This window comes from Hemicordylus capensis, chromosome 1, assembly GCF_027244095.1.
Source record: "Hemicordylus capensis ecotype Gifberg chromosome 1, rHemCap1.1.pri, whole genome shotgun sequence".
Lineage (NCBI taxonomy): Eukaryota > Metazoa > Chordata > Lepidosauria > Squamata > Cordylidae > Hemicordylus > Hemicordylus capensis.
In genome coordinates this window covers 195,380,573-195,398,716 of record NC_069657.1, presented here as the reverse complement: position 1 = coordinate 195,398,716, position 18,144 = coordinate 195,380,573, and the positions used below count along the sequence as shown (strand labels likewise).

The following is an 18,144-nucleotide window of genomic DNA, read 5'->3' as shown; positions in this document are numbered from 1 at the left end:
TAATCTTCTTTGACACTGCTGTTATTTGCTGCTTTATTATTTCCAGGACTTCTCTAGTTTTCCTTGAATCTAGATGGTATTTTTGGATCAGATACTGTTTGGTGTTTTCATTCTTCAGCTTCTTGTCTTTCATATCTTTCAATTTACTAGCATCTGATCTAAGCTTGGAGATTTCATTTTCTAATCTAATCTTCCATTTAGGTGATGTACTACTTCCTTTTTTTACAGGTCCACTGATCTTATATCCGAGCTCTTGTGTTGTTATTGTTGCTGCATTATTATTTCTTGTTTACACAGTCAGACAGGTGTTATTGACTGATTTGTTTTATCCAGACATCGAGTCCTTCCCAAGGACCTGGGATGGCTGAATGTTATTGTCAGTGTTGTTGTTGTTGTTGTTATAGATATTGTCACAGAATATAGGCTGTTCCCAGTAAAGCTGCTTTTTGTAATTGGCTGGTGGTAATTTTTGTGGCCCCTATGATGTGTTTGAGTAAACCAAAGTAAAATGGAGTGCTCTTCAAGGTCTTTTGGAACTGCACCCAGGGCGCCAGTCACTACTGCTACTACTACTACTACTACTACTACTACTACTACTACTACTACTACTATTATTATTAATCTGGTGGGCCACTGTGTAAAACTGGATGCTGGACTAGATGAGCCTTGGGCCTAATCCAGCAGGGCTGTTCTTATGTCATTAGGGAATGGATCGGATGCATTTTCTGTGTGAGTAGATTCAGAGTCAGAGTCACATTTGAGTTCCTTAAAGCTTCTAAAGATGGAATTCCTCATAATCATATGGCAGAGATAGGGAAGACATGAATAGAGGGTCTTTAAATCTCCCCATCCTGGCTTGGGTCTAGGGCCCCAGGGAAGCTCCAATAGTCCAGCTATCTCCGATAAGGGGAGCAGGGAGTAAAAAAAAATGAAACCTTTCCTTCCAGGGTTGGGCAGGAAAGTGAGATGGAGAGCAATAAGGGGGTGCTCATGTTCGAGATGCAGAGGGTGTTTTAGACATCTCCAACACACCCATGCCAGTGTCATCATCAAAATCCAGGCCATGGAGAGTTTTTTAACATAAAGCCACTTTGAACATAGAGCCGGAAGGCATCGTCATCAGAGAGGCCAGAATGGAGTAGATGTTGTGGATGAGAGGTAAGTCGTTCGATAGAAGATGTTGATGGAAAGTGTGATCCAAAGACACACTTTGAGGAAATATTACTACTACTACAAATATGTATATACCAAAGACATACTCTGAGGAAATATTACTACTACAACAAATATTTATATACCGCTCTTCAAAACCAAAGTTCTCAAAGCAGTTTACATAGAACAACAATACATAAATAAGATGACCCCCTGTCCTCAAAGGGCTTACACATAAGGCAGATACCAGCAACAGCCACTAGAAGGATGTTGTGCTGGGGTTAGCTAGAGCTAGTTGCTTTCCCCCTGCTAAATAAGAGAGTCACCACTTTAAAAGGTGAAGGAGTGGGTGCCTGATTGGAGGGCGCTCTCAGAAGAAACCAGTAGTGGAGTTGATGTTGAAGCCCATGCTGCGGCAGACATGCATAGTGGTGCAGATCTCAACTTGATGTTGAGATTGGTGTCCGCATTGACGGAGTCGAGGCCGAGGCTGTTGAAGCCACTCTGGTAACCTCCAGTGAGGAGGAAGATGAATACGGGAGTACAGCTTTAACAACCAACGGGGATGGTGTTAGAAAAGTGTCTGAAGTTAATGCAGGCAACAGTCAACAAGGATAAATTGTAGGGGATGGGTGGCTTGATGTCAAAAGTCAACATGGAGTCTTCTGGTCATGCCAGTGCTGACAGTGGTGCTGGTGAGGCCTCTGAAGTCGAGGGTCTCAACATTGCAGTCAAAGCTGAAGAAAAATTCCAGTGTTTTGACTGACAGGAAGAGCCCTCTTGCCAATGTGAGCCAGTGTGGTATAGTGGTTAGAGTGCTGGACTAGGACCGGGGAGACCCATATTCAAATCTCCATTCAGCCATGAGACTTGCTGGGTGACTCTGTGCCAGTCACTTCTCTCTCAGCCTAACCTACTTCACAGGGTTGTTGTAAAAGAGAAACTCAAGTATGTAGTACACTGCTCTGGACTCCTTGGAGGAAGAGTGAGATATAAAATGTAAATTAACTAACTAACTAAATAACTAAATAAACAATCAAATAAATAACTAAATAACTAAATAAAATAAAATAAAAAATAAATAAATAAGTTTGTGCTCTTTATGATGTCTTTGGCTTTCCTTAGAGACATCCATGGCTTCTTGAAAGGAGTTGCTGAAACAGACAGGGGAACTCTCAAAGAGTCTAGCACGACTTCGATTGCACTGACACAGAGGGTGTCAGCAATAGCAGGGGATCACAGCATTCGAGTTGAGAGGTGCAGAGCCTGTTCATATAGGACTGCCCTCAGATGCAGTTCTCTGCTTTTCCAAGTTTGTTTTGAAAAGGAGAGACAAATTTCACAAGCACAGATATTGTGGTGCCCAAGACAGAGCAAACAGGGGAGGGTTCCGCAGCAAGAGGAACACCTCTTAAATGTCTTTTTAAAGTCCATTAGCAACAAATCCAAAATGTGAGGCAAACAATTGCCAGAAACAGTCTGAGGTCAGAGAAAACTAGTAAAACAAATTGTAAATTTTTGTCTTTCAGGAACTGAACACAAGGAGAAAAACCTGAGGGAACCGGTCATGACAGCGATCGAGAAGGAACTGATCTGGGAAGCACTCTGCCACCAAAGATACCAAGCTCAGTCTGCGTGCAAAGGGCAACACTTCAGGGCGTTATGAGCTTAAAATCATTCCACGGGGACTATGCACAGGCGCAAAGTCCACATTGTGAAGGATACCAGATCACAATTAAGATCAATTTGTTTTTCCTTATTTTATAGCCCTTGTAAGACACGCAAATACCTTTGGATAAACTAAAGTGCGGATAACCAAGAGCACAATTTATAAAAGAATGAAATCAATAAGTATAGTTAGAGTACCTGGATGACAGATTTACACACACATATTCTATTCACAAAATCATCGTTTCAGCAACAAGGCAACTGGCTCATTGGAAAAAAATGTGTTTAAGGTGATGCCAAGCAATTTGAAAGCCCAAGTATTTTACCTATGATGGCTAAAAAAGTGTGGAACACACATCATAACAGTTTAAAGTACACTCTAATTTTAAAAAAAAAGTTTAGCAACTTACCTGAATTTGAAGTGGGTGAACCATTAACTTCATCAACATCTCCTGGTCTGGAAGAAGGGAATCCAGATCTAGTTCCTGGCATTTAACAGCCTAAAACCAAAAATTAGTATAGAGGCTTACCACAACAATTACTACAAGTCTACATATAGAATATTCCTTTTGATTTTATAGACTATATATAGTTTTCAATACAGTTGAAGTTATGTCAAACCCAAAGTATCCTGATAGATTCTAGCATGGTGGTTCCCTTTTTAGATGCACCTAGATATGATAGTTTTACAAGAGAACATTGAAATTATGCTACACAACGTAAGAACGTAAAAGAGCCATCTGATGGATTAGACCAAAGGCCTATCTAAGTTCAGCATCCTATTTCCCACAGTAGTCCACCCAATGCCTCTGGGAAACCCACAAGCAGGAGCTGAAGGCATGCCCCTTCTCCTGCTGTTGGCTCCACTATATACTGTCTCTGAACATGAAGGGAGCATATAGCCATCATTCAAGACTAGTAGCCATTGATAGCCTTGTCCTCCATTAACTTGTCTAGTCCTCTTCTAAAGCTATCTAAGCTTTAGATCCCTACATAATGTGGCAGTGAATTCCCAAGATGAATATGAGCTGTATGAAATCCATCCTTTTGTCTACCCTATACCTCCTGCCAATCAGTTTCATTAGATGACCTCTAGATCTAATGTTGTGAGAACTTCTATTTTTCCACTTTCTTCACATCATGCATAATGTTCTAAGTCTTAATCATGTCCCCATGACTTTTTCTCTAGACTAAAAAGCCCCAAATGTTATAAGCTTTTTCTTGTATGGAAGGTGCTCTAGCCCTTTGGCCATTTTGTTTATCAGACCTTTTCCACCTCTACAATATCTTTTGTAAGATGCAGAGACCCAAACTGTACACAGTATTCCAGATGTGGTCGTACCATATTTGTTTAAGGGCATTATAATATTAGCAGTTTCATTTTTGATGCCATTCCTAATGATCCCTAGCATTGGATTTATCTTTTTCACAGCTGCCACACACTGGGTCAATGTTTTTGTTGAGCTATGTTCTGTTCAGGACTTAAAAAAATATTAAAAATTGATATATTTTACTATTAAAAGAATAAATATTCAGCTAGCACATACCGAGGGCTAGGGATGTATGGGACATTTTGCCAGCGAAACATTTCAACTCTAAATGGGCCACTTCAAGCTTGAAACAGCTTTAAATAAACAACCCCCATTTCGATGTTCCAAGTGCCATTTTGGAGGTCTGTTTTTCCTTGCTGATTGGTTTTCTGGCACTGGCTTCCAATTGGCTTGTAATTTCCTTGCTTCTTGGTTGACTTGTTATCATACAAATCAAGTGTTGCCATGGGCAACTTTGCCCCAATTGGCTGGGGGTGGGGTGAGGCAGGAAGCATAAAAAGAGGGAATTTCAAATTCAAAATGTATTCAAAAGGACTGGGAGGCAGAGAGAGAGAGAGTCCTTATACTGTGCTGCTCTTGAAGAAGGGGATACATCAGGACAAAAGAGGAGGAAGGAAGGTTTGATTTTGTTGTTCCTATGGGGGTTTGGTAAGGTTAAGAATTTGCTAAAAATTGCCCACTTGCCCATTTTTTTTGTGGACTGGGTAACACTGTTCCTCTAAGGCGTGCACACGTGTGAGCGCTCACACGTTTTCTGATGTCCGCTCAGTCAATTTTAGATCCCGCTCAGGCTGAATTAGGGAAGGCCCCGCTATGAATGCATGTGTGCACACAGTGTCTTGATACTGCCACCCAGAATAAAACTCATTCCACACAGAAATGAAAAAAATTCGAGGGACTGTTTGGGTGGTAGGTACCATCCAACCCACTTTGGTGTCCCTAGGACCTATCCATGGCACTATTCCCTCTAAGCTGCACGACTGAGCATGCACACACAAAAGTTTAGCTCCCCACTCAGCTGATTCCAGCTGCTGCACAATCTCCCCCTGCAGTGGGATGGCTGCTTCAATTGCCACCTTTCCCCCTGCCTGGCATTGGCTCTCTCCTGCAAGTGCCACTCCCAAGTCCTAAGCAACAGCAGGGTAGCGAGGGCTGCCTGTGCTGCTGCCTGCTAGCCTGCCCACCTACAGCCCAATCCAGCCAGGCTCAGCGTGGGCAGCAGTGTCGCTGCCAAGCAGGCGAGAAGGCTGCTGAGCAGACAACTGATTCTGCCCAACATTCCGGCTGTGCCTGTGCAAGTCTCAGGTGAGGAAGGACAAGCATGAGGCAGCAGCAACCAGCAGGCAGGAGCCACAGTCGACTGGAGCCAAGCAGCCACTCTCAGTCAGGTCTCCCTCGTACTCAGACCCCTTTGCAATGCCTTCTTTTTCTCTCTGACCCCTTCCTCCTCATCTCTCTGCCCATTTCTCTTTTTACTTGTGCTGTGTTTTAGTTTTGGCAGTTCCAATTTCTGGTATTACTGCTAGCTCTTAACAGTTTTTCCTCCTCCTTTGTCTTTTCTGCCCTTTGCCCCTTACGGTACTCCTCTGAAGTCAGTCTGGGGCACAGTCACTGGTTTAGCTTTTCTGAGAACTGCTGCAGCAGTCTCTCTTGTTTGTCCTGAGTTTTCCTTACTTGTCCTTTATGGGACTCCTCTGGAGTCAATTTGGGGCACAGTTTCTGGCTGCTGTTTTGACTCTTTGGACCCTAGCAACCCCTTGCCCTTCACAGTGCTCTCCTCTTTGGGCTCCCCTCCCCACTTCTCTTCCTCCATTATTCTCATCATTATATCTTTCCTTCCTAACTCTGGATCTTTCTTCGATCCCTCTCTTCCCACCCGCCCTTTCCCTTCTTCACCCTTCTCTGCTGTCTTTTCTGACCTTCTTGTCTTCTCTTATCTCCTTTCCCTCCCCTCTGTCAACCTGCATTCCTATCCCACCCTCCTCCAAACTGTCCTTGCTCTTTTTTTCATTCCTAGCATTGCCTACTTGCAAAGCCCCTCTTTCCCCACCTATATTGGGGTAGCCAAAAGGCCACATGAGGATAAAGAGGTGAACTCCACGTGGAAAGATGGTGCTTTTAGAGAAAACTGGGTGGTAACTGCTTGCTACACATGCTTGCTTCTTGCCTTTGGAATACTGTGAGGTCTCTGTTGCTTGTAAAATGAAAGAAAATGTTGCCTTCTTCCCAGCTGGATCATTCAGCAAATGTGATTCTTTGAGAAAATAACAAGAAATGTGTAGTGTGAGTTCTTGGATATGTGGAGTATTACTGCATTCCATTTAGTGTTAGTTCATTTGAATTGTCTAATGGCAGGGGCGGAACTATAATAGGGCAAGAGGAGACAGCTGTCTGGGGGCCCACTGCCTTGGGGGGGGCCCAGAGGCAAATCACATGACTGACTCCCCCAGCCGTGCAGCCGCCCGGGCTTCCTTCAGTTGTATTCATCCTCCAAAATTGATGTGAGTGTTAAGACCTGGAGCTACCAGAACAGCATGTCTTTCTCTAGTACCATTAAATGACTTGCATCGTCCACAATTTACAAAACCTTTTTAAAAATAATCTAGGATGATGTTCTATTGTGGCACATAGGTTATATATATAAATTTTACTCTGCTTTTTGTTACCACTATTCTGCCTCATTTAAGATTTCTTTACTTCATGAGTTGAGCTTCGGGGGGGGGATTTTAATATCTTGTCTCTGGGCCCACTCCAGCCTTGCTACGCCCCTGTCTAATGGTGTAGTTATCATCAGTACTTTTGGTGACGATGAACCATTTCATATACAGGAAGTCCTCATAGATAAAAACATGGAAAGAAAGCTGGTTGCTTATATACAACAAGACAAATACACTAAATAATTTTAAAAGGACATTGATAATATTATCAAGGATATAAAATTACAAAGACATTCGTTTCTTGTCTGTGGATACTATTTTGATGATTTTTGATCAGCATTGTTCCTAAAAAAGAATTTCTTTGTGGAAAGGGGTCTTATTCCTACTGGGAATCTTATTTAGCTCATTTAGTAAGACACACAACTTTAGAGCATTATTCTATTTGTATGATAGGTGGTGCTCTTTCCAGACAGTATTTACTCCATCAAATTAAGAATCAATAATCAAAAATATTAAATATAGAAGCTTATATTAAATAAGTTCCTATAAATATTTACTTATTTTGATAAAAGTAAATACTGTCTGGAAGGAGCACAACCTAGCACACAAATGGAATAATGTTGTAAAGTTGTGTGTGTCACTGAATAAGCTCTAAGTAGGAATCAAACCCCTTTTCAAAAAGAAACCATTCTTTGCAATGTATATGCTCCTTTTTAGGTTTAAATCCTTCAGCTTTGCTTCTGCCTTGTTTTAGATTCTGCCTTGTATTTATTGTATTTAACTATGAAGTGTAAGAAAGTATGCGGAAGCAGTACATGTGGCAAAAAAATAATTCTGGTCTGTGCGCATCGCTTCTGCAGATTTGCATTCAGAAAAGTTGTCCCAGGTTGTGAGTCGTTTGATTCAGGCTCCTTCCACTTCGAACCAGTCCCCGGAGTTTATGTGCTGCTGTAATGCTTTTAATAGGTTCTTGGCGGACAAAATCTCATGCATTCGGGCCAACTTGGACTCCACTGTTTCTGCGGAGTCTGTTCAGGTGGTGGCCAGCAATCCCTCTTGCAGTATTAGCTTGGATCAGTTTTCAATCTGTGAGGCTTGAGGACATGGACAAGCTGCTTGAGAGGGTGCAGCTGACCACTTGTTCTCTGGATCCTTGCCCGACTTGGCTGCTTCTATCTAGCAGGAAAATTGTTGGAGATAGTCTAGTTAATATCATTAACTCTTTGCTGAGGGAGGGTAGGGTGTCTCCTTGTTTGATGGAGGCACTGATTAGACCACTCCATAAGAAGCCCTCCCTAGATCCCTCAGCGATGGATAGTTATAGGCTTGGGAAAGGCGACTGAGAGAGTGGTTGGGTAAGGTGATTGAGAGAGTGGTGGCTAAATGGCTCCAGGAAGTTTGGAGGAAACTGATTATATAAACCCATTTCAAACTGGCTTTAGAGCAGGCTATGGGGTTGAGACGGCCTTGATCGGCCTGGTGGATGACTTTTACCAGGGAATTGACAGAGGGTGTGTGACTCTGTTGGTTCTTTTGGATCTCTCAGTGGCATTTGATACCATCGACCATGGTATCCTTCTGGATCGCCTAGGGGAGTTGGGGATAGGAGGCACTGCTTTGCCTCTCAGGCAGTTTCCAGATGGTGGAGGTTGGTAACGGTTGCTCTTCAAAACAGGAACTATTATATGGAGTACCTCGGGGTTTCATTCTGTCACCAATGCTTTTTAACATCTACATGAAACCACTGGGTGAGGTCATCAGGAAATTTGGTGAAGCGTGTTATCAGTATGCTGATGACAACCAAATCTATTTCTCCTTATCATCATCATCATCAGGAAATGGCATTCACTCCCTAAATGCCTGCCTATAGGCAGTAATGGGCTGGATGAGTGACAACAAACTGAAGCTGAATCTAAGCAAAATGGAGGTGCTCATTGTGGGAGACAGGAATTTGAGGGCTGAACTAGATCTTCCTGTGCTGAAAGGGGTTACACTCCCACAGAAGGAACAGGTACACAGCCTGAGAATGCTCTTGGATCCAGCCCTCTCCCTGGTATCCCAGGTGGGGGCTATGGCCAGGAGCGCTTTCCATCAACTTTGGTTGATTTGACAACTGCGTCCATTCCTTGAAGAGAATGATATAAAATGCGGCAGCCAGACTGGTCTCTGGGGTAACCCGGAGAGACCATATTATGCCTGTTCTCAAGCAGTTGCATTGGCTGGCCAATATGTTTCCAGGCAAAATACAAAGTGCTGGTTATTACCTTTAAAGCCCTGAACAGCTTAGGTCCCTTAGAGCTTGCCTTCTTTTGTATGATCTCCATCGTACACTGAGGTCTTCTGGAGAGGTCCGTCTCCAGTTGCCACCAGCACAGCACGTCTTGTGGCAACTTGGAACTAGGCTTTCTCTGTAGCTGCTCCTGGTCTGTGGAATGCACCCCCGACAGATATCTGTAGTTTAGACTCGTTGTTGGCTTTCAAGAGAGCCTGGCCTTCCAAGGTTTTTAAATTATTTTAAAATATTTTAATTGGTTTTTATGATTCTGAATTGTTTTAGATTTGTTTTTACATTGTTTTAAGTAGCTTGTTTTAAATGGTGTTGGCCTTTGCTTTTGTGTGTTGTACACCACCCAGAGCCTTTGGATGGGGCAGTATAGAATTGTCATAAATAAATAAATGCCCAATTTTATAAATAAAATAGAATTGTAAAATACACTAATCTGCTTACTATACACGTGTGTTGTATAGCTATAGTGGCACATAATAATGCACATATGCGCACACTGCCTTGATACTGCCACCTAGAACAAAACTCATTCTGCTCACTGATTTAAAAGATTAGAAGGAACACTGATCCATGGGGAATAATGAGGTGTTTCGAGTTCCCCATTGTTCCCAATGGCCAAAACATGAAAATTTGAGTTGTTCCATTGAAACAGCCAGCTCAACCACTGTTTCGACAGAACGTTTTGGCCATTTTGCATTTTGTTTCGAGCTCAAAACAGAATGCAAAATCCATTTCGTGCACACCTAAGGCCTAAGCTGCTAAGTACAGGACAATTTGTCAACAGAGATTTAATCAGATGGCAATCTTCTTCCTTAGTTATAACGTAGCTGTATTTTTATTTTGTGTTTTATTTTACTGTATTTAAATAAAAGTTGAAAAAACAGTAATTAAAGAAAATAAATACCCCCCCCTTTATCCCAAGAAAAAGCATTCACCTACCTTACTTAAAAACATAGCATAGTAACGATGCAATGGCAGATGAAAAGTGACCTGATTAGGAGTAGGCTGCAATGGAAACAAAGTCAATTTCACTAACAGATCTTTCTCTTTAAAAGCCAGTTTCCAACTCTCTGTCCCATTCTAACATAATCAGAAAACAGAATATATATTCAGAGGTGAGGAAATGTTTTTTCTGCATGTTTTTTATGCACACTCTCCTTTATTTTCTCTCAAATAAGTGAATGGTTGTAATTCACTCCAAAGGGGGGGAATGCTGCCTTTGGGGACATCGTTGCTATGAGGACAAAACCTGTTCCCCATTCTTGACACTTGCTGCCAGATGGCTTCCCCTCCATCATGAATTTTGGCTTTAAACCTGATGTAAACTGTTGCAGAGACAAGTGCTTCTGTCAGGAGGAAAGCAAGCCTTCAGTTGGACTAGAACAGCAGAATCCTACAATCTGAACTGGTACAAGCATCCTGGGTAGGCAAAACATGCACCCTGAACCCATGAATTCTTTGTAAAGTTGAATTCCTTATGGAGCAAACAGGGATCTTAGACACAAGAAAACCTGAGCAACACCCTACAACAGGGTTTCTTAACCTTGGGCCCCCAGATGATGTTGGACTACAACTCCCATCATCCCGACATGGCCTTTGTGGCTGAGGATGATGGGAGTCATCAACATCTGGGGGCCCATGGTTAAGAAACCCTGTCCTACAATACAATCAAGTCAAGCTCTAAAACCATTGATTAAGTGTGACAGAGAAGCCAGCCTATTACCTGTTTGTGCACTTAGATCCCCTTCCCCCTTAAACAGAATCTCTGGACTGCTGAGCCTCAATGCTGAGCTAAAATCATTGTTCTTGGGCCATTCCCTGAGTGAAGTTGCTGCAAGCTATCCTTCATACCTTTGGAGCCCTGCCTTGGAACCCCAGTGCTCCCTCTGACTATCTGTTGGCACAGAGTGCTTTAGCCTTCAAACTTGGTCCCAAACCAGTACCCTGCTCTCTTTCCTTGCCTGCTGCTTTGACAATACTTTTGCAGATAGGTACTTTTGGATCTCCCAAATAAGAGTCACCCCCTTGGCTTGGCTCAAAGACAGCAGACTAAAGGACAGGTATACACGTTGCTCTTTATTCTTTCTCTCTCTCCCCCACCGCTCCTTCCCCTGCCCTTTCCACCCACATTCCATCTTGGCCAACTGCTAGGCTAACCAAATGTCTGCCTTCTCCCACTCTTCCCCCCAGGAGCTGCCTTCACTCCTAATGTTTCCAAGGTTACCAAATACTGTGCTTTTGTATCATCCCTCTACTCTGTAAAGAAATAAACTACCTTTTAACTTTCAAAAGGCTCGCCTCTTTGCTCCTCTGGAGTACCCTACCAGTCTTGCCACTACCTGGACTGTGATCAGTTTGTTATTCATGTTTGTAGATAAAGCTTAGGCACACACATGCGTAGAATACAGAGCTGTGAGCAAGCACAGTCACACCCTGGCTGTCATCAATCCCCTTCCACCAATGGGAAGTGGCTGCACCATGAGGCATGTGTGTATGTGTGTGCGCGCACATACGACATCCTCCAAAAGAGTCAATGAAACATAGCAATCTCTCTGTGCAGACACCCCACCTATCATGTTAAGCATTTTGCCGGTTTATTAGAATACGAAGAACAACTACTTTCACTTAAAAGTTGTCTTTCAGACTTCACAATTGTGACGTCATCGTAACCTAATCAACACTTCCCAAATGTGGCCACCAGGACAAAGCACATTCCTCACATGCCTGGACTTTACCAGTGCAGATGAACACCAATGCGCACGGAAGACAGCAGTCAAGTCAGCATTTCTGCAGTGCTTGTAAGAAGCGAGATATCAGACATTCACAGGCTAAAAAAAATATTATCTAATTTTAACTGCCAAGGTAGCAACAAGACATTTCTACATTTTAATACAGATGTTACCACACAATGTCAAGTTAAATACATTAGGCACACACACCTCATCCACAAAGTTGATTGCATCAAACCAATCTTGAAGCGCTTCAAGGCAGTATCTAACAACATTCCGTGTGTACTCTTGTGTTTCCTGAAATAGGATATAAATATTGCACACAATGAAAAATGAAATCTCAACAAGTTAAAAGCTGTAACAATATAACTGATGTCAGAGCTTCCTGTACTTCTTTTCTAAAGTGCCATTTGGGATGGAGATGTCTCTATTAAATAAGCTAATCACACTAAAAGGAAAGTTATTGCACAATTAAGATCTTCTCAGATGAAATCAGCAGTCTTGACTGGCAGATGGCAAAACATGCTCTACCAAGACAGAGACTGTTCATGTGGCATAAACACTTGGAGAAATACAGGCCTCTCAAATTGTTCTTTGGCCCTTGGAATTGTACATGGGAGTGGATCCTAGATCTTCATGGTCCACCTACTCTTCCCTTATTATAGGAAGAAGGTAAAGCATGAACCTGAAGATCCCTGGTTTAGTAAAATACAGGTTCTCTTGGACCCTATAAGAGAGAAGTTGCTTTTCAAATACATTAAATGTAAGCTTTTCTGTTTTGCTCATTGCATGCTTCTTTCATGGCAGCTGACAACACTAAAACCAATACATACAATAAAACCCAAGATCAATAGACAGCCCTGTAAGATTTAAAACAAGGGAAAGGAGCACGGGCATACGCAGGACTGTTTCGGGGGTGGCGTGGGTGGAAGGTGCAATCCTATACCCACTTACCAGGGAGTAAGCCCCACTGCAGTCAATGGGAATTTCTCAAAATGGAAGGTGGAACTGCCCCCCTTGCCCCCCACCCCTGGACATCCATGCAAAAGAGAAAACCGCAAACAAGAAAATCAGACTCAGTTGGCATGTAAAAAGGGGAAATAACAGGTTGCTTACCTGTACTTATGATCTCTGTGGGGATCCAAAGTAACTCACAACTGGGTCTTCTGCACCTGCAGAGTAGGCCCACAGAAGAATCTTTAGCTCCATTTAGGAGCTGCGGTCCTTTAAGGCATCGTGATATCGGAGCCTTCAAAGGGTGCCTATAGAACCAGCTGTAAAGTGCCTCCCTCTTCAGTTCCTGAATAGTCCGCTGCAAAGAGGCTGATGACATCCAGAGGTAGAAGACGACAGCAAACAATCACAGCAGCACAGGTATGTAAACAGTTCATGTCAAAAAAAATAAGCTAGCAAAAGGGACAGCCGGGCAGGTGTTGTGAGTGACCATGGATCCCCACAGAGATCATAAGTTAAAGCTAAACAACCTCTTCATCTCTGTATGGATCCATGGTCCCTCACAACTGGCTGAATGTCTAGCTCCTGTATAAGAAGGTGGGTGCTGGCAATTACAGTACTTTAAGACCGCCCGACCAAAATTGGCCTCTGAAGCAAAGCGCAAGTCCACAGTATAGTGTCGGACAAATGGAAGATCCGAGGATCACGTGGCAGCCATGCAAATGTCCTTCATACTGATGCCTGACATGTGGGCAGCTGAGGTAGCCATGAATCTAGTGGAATGTACCCTGATCTTGGATGGCGGCTGAACTCCTTGCTTCTTATAAGAGAAGAAAATCAGTAGTAAAAGCCAGTAGGACAGACTCTGTCTTGAAATGGCTAAGCATTTAGTAGATCCCGAGTAGGAGACAAACATTTTGTTTGAACACCTGAACGCCTCTGTGCGGTCCAGGAAGTAAAGGAGACACCTGTAAACATCTAAGGAGTGCATAGAATATTTGAGGGATGTAGATGGATCACCAAAAAAATGTAGGTAGCACAATGTCCTGGTTGATATGAAAATCAGACACAATTTTAGGACGAAAGTTTGGGTCCAGATGGAGAATGACCCTGTCCAGATAAAACTTAGTGTAAGGGGAATCTGCCCTCAGAGCAGCCAGTTCACTAACCCGCCTATCTGACATGATGGCAACTAGGAAGGCGGTCTTCAGTAGTCTCATGGAAGATAACAATGGCTCAAAGGGGGCCTCTGTAAGCGTGCATAGCACAAGTAAGAGGCTCCAAGGCTCAACGGCTGCCCGCACCAGGGGGTACAGGTTGTTAACCCCCTTTAGAAAGTGTTTAGAGTCAAGATGGAGAAAGTCCAACTTGCCTTCCCAGCCCTGGTGGCAAGCTGAGATGGAAGCAAGGTGAACCTTAAAAGAAGAGTTTGAGTGTCCAAGACCTTTGAGATAGGTGAGGTAGAGGAGTATTTGACAGATTGAGGCCTGGAGTGGGTCGAAGCCCTTCGAGGAAGCACAGGATGTGAAATGCTTCCGCTTGCACATATAGTCCCTCATCGTAGAGAGCCTTCTCTCATTCAGAAGGATTTTGTCTAGAAGTTCAGCCTCCATGCTGTCAGCAAGTGGATCTGAAGAGCGTGGTGGAGGACCCGGCCCTCGTCTCTTATGAGGAGATCCCGTTGTGATGGAAGGCGAAGGTAGAACCTCTTGCAGAGCTGAAGAAGTGCCGGGAACCAGGGTTGCCAGGGCCACCAAGGACAGACTAGGATGCACTGTGTGTGCTCTTGAAGACTCTTCCCCACCACCCTGAATAATGGGAAGGGGGGAGATAATATAGCCTGTCCTGTCCCTAGGGAGCTCTGGCCGAGGCCCGCCCTGGGACAGAGAGCACTTTGCATTTTGCGTAGTGGCGAACAAATCAACAGCAGGGGCACCCCACAAGTGAAAAACATCTGACAAGACACCGTCATTTAGCTCCCACTCATGGAGAGTAGAAAAGGAGACATCCCGGCTAAGGGAGTCAGCCAAGATGTTATCCTCCCCTTTGATATGAATGGCCATAGGAAGGATATAATGCAGGCACCAGCCCACAGTTGTAGGGCGAAGTTCTTCAGAGACCTTGACACAGTGCCCCCTTGATGGTTCAGGTAGACATTAGCCGTAGTGATATCAATATGGACCTGAACCATCTGGTCCTGGATGACAAGCAAAAATGCCTTGAAAGTGAGAGAAACAGCTAAGAGCTCTAAAGTTAATATGGAGTTCCCGTTGCTGGAAGTTCCACAGGCCCCCCATCCTTAGGAAACCACAGTGAGCACCCCATCCCTGCATGGAAGCATCAGTAGTGACCGACACAATAGGGTTCAGCATTTGAAAGGGGACTCCCTGTGACAGGGTGTCAGGCAGGGACCACCAAAGCAGGTCTTGCAAGACACTATCTTGGACAACTAACAATTGGTTTTGACTGTCCAGATTCAGCTGGAAGACAGACAGCAGCCAGAGCTGGAGCTTTCTCATCCGCAAGCATGCATTCGCCACAGTCGTCGTACACGAGGCCATCAGACCCAACAGTTGCTGGATGGAACAGGCCCATTGCCTGGGGGCAGACTGGAAGGCGGCCACCATGGAGGAAATGGCCTGAATGTGTTCTGCAGATAAGTATGCACGTTTATCACCGGCATCCAGGATCACAGCGATATACTGGATGGTGTGCTGGGGGGCCAAGACTGAATTCTTCTGATTGACACTGAGCCCCAGATCCGCCAGGAGAGAGAAAGAGTAAACTGAAGGTTGAACAGCAGAGTTGATCTCTCCCTTGTCATAAAAAGCCAGTCATCCAGATAGGAAAAAACAGACACCTTAAATGCATAGATAGGCAATGACAGCCGCCATGCACTTACTGAAAATTCTAGGAGAGATACAGAGACCGCACAGGAGCACTTTGTACTGATAGGCCTGAGTGTCCAGGCAAAAGTGCCCAGTGCCAGAACTGGCAGTGGTGAGGTCATATAGAGATGTGGAAGTAAGCATCCTTTAGGTCTCAGGATGCAAACCAGTCCTATTCCCACGGCAGTGACAGTATTGACTGTAAGAAAATCATGTGAAACTTCGAAGTCGAGACAAACTTCTTCAGCTCTCTCAAGTCTAGGATAGGGCGGATCCCACCATCATGCTTAGGGACCTGGAAGTATCTGGAATAGAACCCAGTGTGCACTGAAGAAGGCAGAACTGGTTCTATGGCATCCTTTTGGAGCAACAAAGAAAACTCTTCTTCAAGGTTAGGAGTTGAGTGAGTGTATTTTATGCCCGCATGGGTGGGTAGAGAGTAAAATTCGATAGCATAGCCGCTGGCCACTATGAACAACACCCAGGCGTCTGATGTCACTTCATGCCAGGAAGGGAGGAAGGGGGTGAGACAGATGCCAGTTGAAGAAACAGGAAGAGATACTTCCAAGTCCAAGACATTAAAATGACTGCTTTGGTTGTTCCTAAGACTTGGATTTTTGTTCGCCCTTCTGTCACTGATGGAAGAGGTATCTAGAATATGGCCTGGATCCTCATCAGTAACTGCCCCTATCTTGGGAAGGCCGAGGCTGGTACCTCTATTTGTAAGCAGGATGATACCTCTGATGATGATAAGGTGACTGGGACTGTGCAAAGGTCTTAGAAGTATAGCGTGACTTCCTAGGTTTTTCCATTGTATCGTCAGTGTCCATCGAGAACAATCCCTCACATGGGAAATTTTCAATCTTTTCTTTCATACCTGGTTCCAGAGGTGTAGACCGGAGCCAGGCATGGTAACAAAGTATGATGGATCCAGCTAGGTAACCTTCGCCTCCATTTTGGTCAGGTGCTTGGTTGTGCTTAACTGCTGTCTAGTAAGGTCTGCCAACCTAGAAAGAGTAGATAGGAACTTGCCCTTAAAAGGCTCAGGCAAAAAATTAACCTCATCTTTCATGCCATCCCACAACAATTGCTGGTATTTGGCCATGCAGGCCAAGTAGTTCACTACCTTGAGGGAAAGACATGCCGAAGAGTAAAACCTCCATGCCATGGAGTCCAATTTATAACCTTCCTTATCTATGGGGGCCGAATGTTTCCGGGCAGACTTTGTCTGTAGCGTGCAGTCCACTACTAGAAAATTTTGCGCTGGATGCTTGAAAATAAAAGGGCAAGAAGCCTCCTGGTCCCAATATAGGTTCTCCATCTTTTTACAAGGGAGAGTAGACATTACTGGGGTCAAGCAAGCAGCCTTAGAAGCAGCCTCCAGGGATGGAAGCATTGGAAGGGCGGCGGGGTGCACCACAGATGTGGTAGCCAGGTAACTATACACAGGGTCTGTGACTATCTTTAGGAGGAGGAAGCTCCAAGCCCAAAACCTTTGCCATTTCTTCGACTTGCACTCGATAAGATTTAGTCTCTTCAGAGGGTGAGGTCGATGGTTGATTTCCCACACTGTCATCGGGTGAAGTGCCCAGAGGCACCTCAAAAACGTCCAGAGTCCAGATTGGAGGTGTACAAGGACTCTCCATCGGAATCAGGATCCTCAAGTAGAGGGTCCCTGGGAGCAGGCCATGAAGGAGGAGCCAGTGACGCAGGCACAGATGGGGGCGCAGGGCACACAGGGCCAGGAGTAACAGGAAAAAGGAGGCTCAGGAGCAGGTGACACCAGCAGCACTGGTGTGGGCGGCGGAGCCCTGGACAGCAGTGTGGCAGACCTTGAAAGTGCAGGTGGTGGTGCTGGCTTCTTGAAAAGGTCAGCAGGATGTACATTCAAGGGGTCTGGAATAGCTCCCCTGAGTCGCATAGTTTTCCAGAGCCTGTATTCCTCAGAATCATAAAGGTGAATTACAGAGTGAACTAGAGTGAAAACACTCTCTGGCTCTGCAATGTGGTATGTCGGAAGCCCCCAGGGAACTGTTACAGGGGGTCTGGTCTTGTGGTAGCAAGCATGACTTGTCCCCATAGCTAAGCAGGGTCCGCCCTGGTTGCATTTGAATGCGAGACCGCACGTGAGCACTGTAAGATATTCCCCTCAGGGGATGGAGCCGCTCTGGGAAGAGCAAAAGGTTTCAAGTTCCCTCTCTGGCTTCTCCAAGATAGGGCTGAGAAAGATTCCTGCCTTCAACCATGGAGAACCCGCTGCCAGTCTTTGTAGACAATACGGAGCTAGACAGACCAATGGTCTGACTCAGCATACAGCAGCTTCCTATGTTTCTATGTTCCTATGTCGTGAGGGACATGAGAAGCTGAGAAGTGGAACCACTCCCTCCAGGGCAGGGGCGGCTTGTGAACTCTCCTCCAGGAGGGCGGCAGGTGGCTTCTTTAAGGTAAACGGAGCCGGTGCTCCGTGCCGCCCAGCAG

At 44.6% G+C, this 18,144-nt stretch overlaps 1 protein-coding gene across 6 annotated transcripts in view; it reads right to left on the bottom strand.

Moving 5' to 3' along the window:
* Nucleotides 1-18,144, bottom strand: part of UBR3 (ubiquitin protein ligase E3 component n-recognin 3) — a 198,117-nt gene that overhangs the window by 143,238 nt on the left and 36,735 nt on the right. For all 6 annotated transcript variants that reach the window (XM_053265271.1, XM_053265280.1, XM_053265289.1 and 3 more), the window contains exons 11-13: nt 12,035-12,121; nt 10,035-10,100; nt 3,231-3,320 (exon numbers count right to left, since the gene is read on the bottom strand). In XM_053265271.1, coding sequence (XP_053121246.1) covers nt 3,231-3,320; nt 10,035-10,100; nt 12,035-12,121 — 243 coding nt within the window. The remainder of the gene's footprint in view (nt 1-3,230; nt 3,321-10,034; nt 10,101-12,034; nt 12,122-18,144) is intronic.